General features: G+C 37.7%; 1 protein-coding gene and 1 pseudogene across 1 annotated transcript in view; both read left to right on the plus strand.

The window, feature by feature from the left end:
* The window catches only part of LOC116101197, a 6,427-nt pseudogene extending 6,000 nt beyond the window's left edge, over nucleotides 1-427 (plus strand).
* Nucleotides 428-1,046: 619 nt separating this feature from the next.
* Nucleotides 1,047-10,311, plus strand: part of LOC116101198 (zinc finger protein 850-like) — a 42,566-nt gene continuing 33,301 nt past the window's right edge. The window contains exons 1-3 of the mRNA XM_031384853.1: nucleotides 1,047-1,981; nucleotides 5,241-5,350; nucleotides 6,301-7,631. Coding sequence (XP_031240713.1) covers nucleotides 1,897-1,981; nucleotides 5,241-5,350; nucleotides 6,301-7,631 — 1,526 coding nt within the window. The 5' untranslated portion in view covers nucleotides 1,047-1,896. The remainder of the gene's footprint in view (nucleotides 1,982-5,240; nucleotides 5,351-6,300; nucleotides 7,632-10,311) is intronic.

Genomic DNA, 10,311 nt, shown 5'->3' on the forward strand with positions numbered 1-10,311 from the left:
GCAGGTCACTGCAGCTACTGGACTTTAAGCTCAGAGGAAATGACAGCACTATAGCTTCCCATAACCCCTTCCAGTGTGTCCATGTCACCATAAGACTTCATTCACTTCAGTGAATTGTGGTAGTCTATGTGGCACAGTAGATAGTTGTCTACTAACATCACCACAGACTGGTACCAAAGAATTGAGTATCTAGTCTTTGGAGGACATTTTAGATCCAGAGGATAACACTGAACATGCAGGCTTTTATACTTAGATTATCTAATTGTTTCAGTGTGTGTGTGTGTGTGTGTGTGTGTGTGTGTGTGTGTGTCTTTATGCCAGCCAGTGCCTTGGTGTTTTCGTTACTGTTTATGATTGTGTTGCTCTTACAGGGACTTCAGGGTTGTTCCTTGGAGTTGCTTTGACAATTGGCAATATTTTTCCTTGAATGTGTTAGTTGTAATCTTGGGTTGCTTTTCTATTTCTGAAGAATATCATTGGTATTAACACTGAGTATTTTAATGAAATGGAAAGTCACTTTGAGTAGTGTCACTATTTAAAGTATGATTCACACATAACCATAGCTTCTAATTGTTTTATGTGCTGGTTGGCTTTTTATTTTGTTGAGAATTTTGGTGCCTGTGTTCCCTGGGGTTATTGTCCCTGTAGTTTTGTTGCTGTGTCCATGTGAAGCTTTCAAGTCATTGTAATGCTGGGGAGTGTGATGACAGCTAGACACATGGCTAGGGGGTGTTCTTGTCTATGCAGCATAATATCACCACCTCCTCTTCCTCCTCCTCCTGCTTCTCCCCCTCCATCTTCTCCCTCCCCTCCCCCTCACCTCTCACTCTCATTTCCCCCTCCTTTTTGATTTATTTTTTAAGACAGGGTTTCTCTATGGAGCCTTGGCTATCCATTCTGAAAACCAGGCTGGCCTCAAACTCCAAGATCTGTCTGCCTCTGCTTCCTCCTGAGTGCTGGGATAAAGTCATGTACCATTATAGCCCAGTAAAGTGTTTGCAGTTCTCTTTGTTTTGCTATTTGCCTCTTTGACTGTAATGTGATAGAGTCATTTGCTGGTTGGTGTATGATTCACCTCTCCAGTTTTGTTTTGTTTGTTTTGTTGTCCTTGCCTTCTAGAAAACAAAGGGAAAACATTTTCTTTTCAATGATCATGTATATTGAATGATTCTTACATTTTATTGATTTTTAACTCTGCCTGGGTTATTTAATTTAATTTTTTTTTTTTGAAAAAGAATCTTACTACATGGCCCTGGCTTTCCCCATTCATTACACAGACCAGACTGACCTTTAACTCAGAGTGATCTGCCTGCCTCTTGCTTCCAAGTGTTGGGGCTAGATACATGCTTTACCATGCCTAGAAGTTTGTTTAAAACGTTTTTAAAATTTAGTTTCATTTATACTATGTGCATTGAATATGTACAGACCAAAAAGAGCATGTCAGATTTGCTGGAACTGGACTTACAGGTTTTGTGTGCCACCTGATATAGTTGCTGGGAACTGAACCCAAGTCATCTGTTTGATTACTAGTGGCCTTAACAAGTCATCTGTTTGATTACTAGTGGCCTTAACAAGTCATCTGTTTGATTACTAGTGGCCTTAACAACTTAACATCTCTTCAGTTCCTTGTCTAGTTTGTATTAGATATTCTTTTCTTTTATTGTGTTTTATCCTCTATTCACTCCGTTTTCTTAAGTTTTCTGGAAATCACTATACTGATTGAAGATTCTATTCCAGTCAGTGAAGAGAGTAAGTGTAAACCCTCTAAGGAAAGTTTCTGATTTACTGATCAAAGCACAGGTCCTGAATTTTGTCTTTCATTAGTGGACAGCCCCTAACACTTTTGCAAAACTTGTTCATTTTCTTTTTTTTTTTTACCACTTACCAGGATATTGCATGACCAAACCTGAGGTGATCTTCAAGTTGGAGCATGGATTTGGGCCATGGCCTGTGGGAGAATTCTCTGTCTGTGGCCTTCCAGGTTAGTGAATGCATACTGAGCAATAGTGGGTAGCAGGAGGGCAGTTACCATATTGGATATGTTGAACACTTCTTACCAACGTACCTAGCCCTGACCACACTCTTCCTTTTTGGGGTTTCTGGAAAGAATTATCTGTATCAACCCATCACCTAGTTTTTGGCTGTTTCTGATGTGTTTTCCTCATATGAAAACATGCACATTTTTAACCGAATGATGCACTATTGCTGACACATACCATTAATGAGGCCAGCTATCAGTCAGCAAACACCACCAAGTATTAAGGTGAGAACAGAGGACTGAGATGAGATCCTGGTAACATGCCCAAAGCTGCCACACTACGTTAGTTCCTTCCTGATAGATAGTTCTCTCAGAGCAGACAGATAAAAATGCCCTACCCCCAACCTCTTTACTTCATGGTTAGTGTTTTTACTTTATTTCTTTTTTGATTCAATTCTTCTGTGTTTATATTTTTTTCTTCCTTGTAGGCTTATATAACTTTGTCTTTTTTTCTTTTTCCACCAGATTCATTATCTCTTGTGGTTTTCAGTTCCCCTTTCATGGGTTTGTTTCCATTTTTATTTTTGTTTTTATTTTCCTGTTACCTAACCCTCTTTTCCATTTTTCTTATCTGTCTCTGTTTCATTTTTATTATCTCTTATACATTTCCTCCTTTGGTTTCTTTGTTTGTTTGTTTGGTTTTTCAAGACAGTGATTGTGTTGCTTTAACTGTCCTAGAACTGTCTCTGTAGACCAGGCTGGCCTTGAACCGAGAGTTCTGCTTGCTTCTGCATCCCACATGCTGGGACTAAAGGTATTCCCCAAGGGGCCCAGCTGTCCATAAAGGCTATTAAACATTACCTACAAGTAATAGGTTGTACAATCAATATAGCAAATCTGCAGCTTTTCCTTCCTCCCCTTTATGGTAAAAATAAGTTCTACATTTTATATGTACCAGCCAAATTCAGTAATCCTGAGACAGATCTTCAACCAGGACAGTAACTATTTTTTTAAGCAGCATCTCATGCAGCCCATGATGACTTCAACTTCTCTATCTTCGGGATGATCACCTTGAATTTCTGAGATGGGCGCTACTCTGCATAATTCATGTGGTACTGGGGATTGAAACCAGGACTCTGTGTGCTGGGCAAATACTCTACCAGCTGAATTTCATCCTTAGATTTCAGTATCTTTTCTACATATGAGTAATGGGCATGGTGAATAGGAAATGAAGAAAACAATGTAATTTTTTTTTTTTTTGAGACAGGGTTTCTCTGTGTAGCTCTGGCTGTCCTGGAACTCACTCTGTAGACCAGGCTGGCCTCGAACTCAGAAATCTGCCTGTCTCTGCCTCTCAAATGCTGGGATTAAAGGCGTGCGCCACCACCGCCTGGCGAAAACAATGTAATTTAAAATTGCCTCCAAATAACCCTAAGCCACCTAGTAATATTCTAAATAGAGTGTGCGTTTCAATCTGTAACGGTGGTGAAATTGAGTTTAGCATGCTGGCTCAATGGATAAAGAGGCTGGAGTTCAGTCACTGACACCAGTGTGGTAGAAGGAAAGAACAGATTCCTATGGGTTTGTACTCTGACCTCCACATGTGTAGTATGTGTGCACTCTCACATATAGACAAATAAATACATGTAACATTTTAAAAGGAAATTGAGAAAGACAATAGAGTAATTAAAGATGTCATATGTTCATATATTAATGCAATCAGTTTAGTCAAAATGTTTTTAATTTTTAACATGATGATTGATGATGATGATGATGATGATGATGATGATGATTGTATAGGCCTGCTGTGTGGCAGGGCCATGTGTGCCATAGCATGTATGTGGAGGTCAAAGGCCAACTATATGGAGTTTTTTTCTTCCACCTTTATGTGTGTTCTGAGGATAGAGCTCACAGTGCCAGGCTTGCACAGTAAGCATCTTTTCCAGATGAACCATCTAGCCAGCCCCTAAAAGATCCTCTTAATGAAAGCTATGCACACATTCAGTGCACTCCCAGGAATTTTCTAGAAAACAGGAAAATATAAACATATTGTCTATATACATGTTATACAAGAAGTAATACAAACTGGCCAATGGAATCCTGTAGAAAAGGTGATGCCGAACTTTTCCTTGTACCTTCTTTCAAATAATGCTACAAGAGCCATACGAACAAAAACAGCAAGCTGTTGGCAGAAACGTTTCGCACAGAGCTTGTAATGGACCTGCGCAATGATCCAAAACTATATTCACACAACTTTAGCTTTTTCTCAGTAGTATTACCAAGAATCTATGTTTCAACAAAAGGACTCTAAAAGATGATTCTGTAAAAAGGACATATCCATACACGAAAACAAAACAAAACAAAACAAAAAAAACAGACTGAACCCAGACAGATATGTCTTACACTGTACATATGGAACAGATACCTTAGCAGGAAGCCTTTAGTCTTGAAACAGCTGGAGAAATTCATGCAAACACAATTTCATATGCCATGTGTGTTGACTTCTGAATAGAATGTAAACAGCTCTGGAATATAGATCTATCAGGGCATGGTAGGTCATGCTTATAACCCCCAAAGTGAGAGGAATTCAAGGTCATTCTCCACATAATAATGTTCAAGGCCAGAATATGTTAGTTGAGACATGTCTGAAACAAAAACAACTACAACAACAAGAAAATGAATGTCTTTGTTTTAAATTTAAAATTTCTAACCAGCAAAACCCAGAGTGAAGATGCATCATATAGATAAAAAAATATGTTTGCCAGTATTCACTCTATAGGATTAATATTGTGCATATTTGAAAAAATAACTCATATACACAGTTGTTGACAATAGAGAATTATTGAGCTACTATGGAGTTTTCAGATGTGAGACATAGAACAGCTGCATGATGCAAGTATCCCATCCTGGGTATATGCATGATGAGAACATGGGTGCAGTGGCCGCCCTTCAAGACCCATGCTCCCAATAACCAAGATACAATGTCGTCCTCAGTGCTCATCATTGGACTCATCAAAAGGATGATGATAATTTCAGATGTAAAAGAAAAGAATCAGATTGTGCTGGGCATGGTGGCACAAATGGAAGGTGAAGTAAATCAGTTTATTATATTCTTCAAAGTAACTGAAAATGTATACTGTTATCATAAGTCAATATTATTTTATACTTTCCATGAGAATAAGAAGACATACTTTACATTTGAGTTACATGAAAAGGATTTCAGAATTATTCATGGATAGTGATATTTTTAATATCATTTTAGGTATTCATAAAAAACCTGTCCAGAAGGAGACTGATCAGGAAAATCACAAAGGACATTTGTGGCAAGTTGAAATTGCCAACACCCAGACATCAAATGACAAAATTGTTGAAGTAAGTAAAATATTTAACATGAGCTCTTACCATACTTCAGATCTAGACATACATGTTGGAAATTACTTAGTAATGCTTCTCCAAGAACTTAACCCAAACAAAGACAATGGCTCAGTGTGTAACAAGACTTGTGCTCCTTATGATGGATAATGAAGAAAACTCCTGACACTTGTTCTCTGAATTTCGTGTGTGAGCCCTGGTGTGCATATGTGTACATGCACAAACAGAAATGTAATTTGAAAAATAAAAGAAAGTAACTCAGACTTGGGAAGATTGTTTACTTAGTGAAATGCTGATGTAGGACAGCATGAGGTCTTCAGTTTGGATCCCCATCCCCCATATGTAAAGCTAGTTAGGACAACATGTATCTTTAACCAGTGCTATGAAAATAAGAGAGATTGGGATCACTGGGGGTTGCTACCTATCATTCCTTCCAGGCTAGCAAGCTTCAGGTCTAGTGAGAGACCTGATCTCAAAAAATAGGGCAAATAGTGATTTATGAAGACATTGAGCATCAACCTCTAGTAACCTCACACATGCACACACGTACACACATGCAGACAGACATACATTTAAACCTGTGTATACACAAATGTACATTTCAAATATTTACTGAGTTTACCAGGTATCTCATATATGAAAATTCATTTGTAAATAATATTTATTGCCTTAATGTAAGACAATATATTGGTCAAATATATTGAAAGCACTACTGTGAACTTTGACTGAGATTTTGGCAAATTAATTTGATGGTGATATCAGAATAATTTTCCATTATCACTAAACTTATTACATTCATCTCCCACTGGCTGTTAATAGCTACACAATAGAGAACAACACTAAGCTATGGGTTCCTTTCTCATTGTATATATTCCAAACCAAAGTCAGAAAGTGCATTCTAAGGAAAGGCCTTATTGTATATGAAATATAATTAATTCTTCCCCTTCAAGGCAGACCTGAAGGTAGCACAGAAGATCCAACAAGGGACAAAATCCTATGAAGATAAAGGATGTTTGAAGACATTTTGCCAGCTGTCACAGCACACGAGGAGTCAGATGAGTTACCCGTGTAAGAAAAGCATCCATTATAAGTCACCTCTCAATAACTGTCAGAGTCTTAATGAGGAGACGCAGTGTACACACAGACAATGCAGGAAGTCACGCCTGATCAAACAGAGAAGTCACAAAGGGGAGAAGCCATATGAAAGCTCAGGATGTGAGAAAGCTTCCCACACCGAGCCTCACCATCAGAACACTCTCAGAGATGAGAAGCCCTACAAATGTCTAGAATGTGGGAAATATTTCTACTACAAGTCACAAATCATTGAGCATCAAAGAAGTCATACAGGTGAAAAGCCTTATGAGTGTACAGAATGTGGAAAATCTTTCAACTATAAATCACATCTCACTGTACATCACAGAAGTCACACAGGTGACAAGCCTCATGAATGTAGAGAATGTAGAAAAGATTTTTACTATAAGTCACAATTCACACAGCACCAGAAAAGTCATACAGGGGATAAGCGCTATGAATGTATGCAATGCTCCGAAGCTTTCTACTTTAAGAAACAACTTACTCATCATCAGAAAACTCATAGTACTGAAAAGCGCTTTAAATGTAAAGAATGTGGTAAGTCATTCAACTGGAGGCAGAACCTTTCTGTTCATCAGAAAATTCATAGTGGGGAAAAGCCCTTTGAATGTAAACAATGTGGGAAAGCATTTTACTGCAAGTCCCACCTCACGGTTCATCAGAGAACTCATATAAATAAAAAGCTCTTTCAGTGTTCACAGTGCAGGAAAGCATTCTACTCTCAGACACAGCTTGCTCTACATCAGAGAATTCACACGGATGAGAAGAAGCCCTATGAATGTAAGCAATGCAACAAAACATTCTACAGCATGTCTGGGCTTACTGCACATCAGAAAACTCATACGGGTGAGAAGCCCTATGAATGTAAAGAGTGTGGAAAAGCATTCTATAACAAGTACGTGCTCACTGAGCATCATAGAGTTCATACAGGTGAGAAGCCCTATAAATGTGCAGAATGCAAGAAAGCATTTTTTTCCAAGAAACATCTTTCTCTACATCAGAAAACTCATGCAAGTGAGAAGTCATTTCGTTGTACAGAGTGTGGGAAAGCTTTCTCCTGGATGTCACACCTCACTCAACATCAGAGAATTCACACAGGTGAGAAGCCCTATGCATGTGAACAGTGTAGGAAGACTTACTACTTCAAGAGACAACTCACTCAACATCAAAAATCTCACACACATGAGAAGTCATGAGGTGGAAATAATGCAGGAGAATATTCCTTTCTGCGTATGAAGGAACTCAAACAAGGGAGAAACCCCGTGAGTGTACAAGATACAGAAGTTTTTCTCCCTCCCATGCATACCTTACTCAAAGTCAGATGAAAAAGCTCAAGAGTATAAAGATTGTATGAACTCTTACTTTAGTGTATAATCAGAAAGTTGTATGTGAGAATCTGATTCATGTAAAAACTAGAAATTTTCTAGTGTTACTGAACCAATGAACATGTACTGAAGTCTGTCTGCATGCATTGTTGGAAGGCATGTACCACATATACTGCCTGTAAGAGAATTCATGCACGAGGTTGTCTCCTATGAAGTTAAAAAATGTACAAAAGCTTTCTTCAAATTACTTCAGTATATTGTAGGTGAGTAATACAGAATGTAAAGAATTGAGGAAAGCTTTCTAACATTAAGCTCCATCAATTCACACCTGAAAACCCTTTCAGGTGTGGGCCTCAGCGGAATTAATGAGAATAGACACATTTTGAGACAGAAATTGGGCCTCTGCATTAGCAACTTCTTATGTGATATGCCAAGTAGAGCAAAAAGCATAGTGAGATATATACTTCATGCTTTCAATTCTAGGTCCTGGTACCGCAGGTTTACTGCGACTCAGTGATTGAACTTAGCAACCTAGGCAGGTTCCATTTAAAAGCCTTCTTGAAGTGCTCTGTGTCAGATGATGACATTGAAACCCATGTGTTTAAAACCCTAAGAAACTAAAGAGTGCCAAAACTTTTGGAGTGAACTTGAAATTTATCTGGCATCAGAAATCCAACATAGGTGATTAAACAGAGGATTCCACTATGAAAACATACTTCCATAGTCTATGTGACTTTATTACAAGGATTCACCAACTATTCGTAGTGTAAGTATTCTAGAAATGGCATTCAGCCATACTTCCACAATACCTTCATCAAATAACTTATGAAAGTGAGAGCACATTTAAAGTTAATAATTTACCTTGTCTTAAACGTGGCTCGGTGGCAGTGTGCTCATCAGTCTTGTACTCTATGTCTACACATAGAACTTTTCATGTGTCATCTTAATTTAGGATATTTTTGTTCAGGTTCATTTATAGTAGTCCAGTAGTCTTATTGCCTCATCAGACATGAAACATTGAAATGGGTTTACATTTTTTATAATTGTTTACTTTTGAGACAAGCTCTTGATTAGTAGTCTGTGTATCCTCAGGCTTCTGCATATTCGTAGGTATGTACCCTCTCACACCTATACAGAACATTTACACACAATGGAAGTACAGCAAATCCTTTATACATTAAGAAATTGTACATCATAACATCAGTGTATGTGATTTTTATCTTAAGTTTCAAATGGAATTTTGCTTTAATATGCTATTGGAGATTAAAACATTAAACTATAACCAAATAAATATAGTGATATTCCTTGCCAATATCCCTTTGGCAATTTTTTTTAGTTCTTTTAGATTTTTATTCTTTATAATGCATTGGACCAAAACCAAAGACTCATGCATCCTAGGCAAATGCTCTGCCATGAGACTGTAGCATCCCAGGCAATGTTTTGATGAATTTGTTGTCATTATCAGAGCATCGTAATTGAAGTTAGTCTACTGAAGGCCATGCATACTATTAAATTGATGTGCTTTATGGATAGTAGACTTTATTTACTTGAGTATCTTCATCATAATCACAAAGAATGTGTGAAACTTCTCTAAAAATGCAGCTATTGAAGGTTAGAGTATTCCTTAGTAACGTGGCATCTGCCCATTGCAAGTATACTTTATAACTGCAATCCCCAACACACACAAATAATATAGAAAAATTTAAAGACAGAAAGCATAATTCAAAGTGAAGGGACCAGATTTATTCTTCAGAGCCATGCCCTTTTGTCCTTGACCATCTGAGCTGCACTATCAAAAGTCTAAAATATTTTCCCAAATAGTGCCACAATTTCAAGATCAAACACTCAGTACACAAACATGGTGGATATTCCATGTACACATAATGATTATGTTCCCAAATAGTTAGGTTAATTAATTCTTTAAGGAAGCATAGGAAACTACCAATAAGGCAAATACAATTAAAACTGATAAAACTCAAAGACAAACAAGATATCTAAAGTCTTTAGGAATAAGGAACACATTTTAATCAGAATAAAATGTGCACAGTAAATAACATCATAAACATGAGGGGGGCTCCCCATCTCAGAGGAGAAGGGAAAGGTGGAGAGGGAGGCTGATATGAGGATTTAAAGTGAATAAATAAATTAATTAAAAAGTGAAATGCTAATAGGTATCTAGTGTGTGTGTGTGTGTGTGTGTGTGTGTGTGTGTGTGTGTGCATGCTCCACAATGTATATGTGTAGATTGGAGGGCAGCTTCCTTAGCACCAGTAAATGTAACCTTTTAGGAATAAGCATTTTGGCAGATGTAATTAAGCTAAGGACCAGGATATGAATGACGTTATCATGGATTCTCCATATGAACTCTAAAACTAAATTATACTGTCTTTATTAGGAGACAAAGGAGAAAAGGTGTGTGACAGCACATACCTGTATCCTTAGCTACTCTGTTTGGTAAGGCAGTAGGTTTATAAGTTGAAAGCCAGTCTGGGCTATAGAGACCAGCATGAATGGGATTCATTCTCTCTCTCTCTCTCTCTCTCT

Source organism: Mastomys coucha, unplaced genomic scaffold (genome assembly GCF_008632895.1).
Source record: "Mastomys coucha isolate ucsf_1 unplaced genomic scaffold, UCSF_Mcou_1 pScaffold21, whole genome shotgun sequence".
In the NCBI taxonomy this organism is placed as follows: domain Eukaryota; kingdom Metazoa; phylum Chordata; class Mammalia; order Rodentia; family Muridae; genus Mastomys; species Mastomys coucha.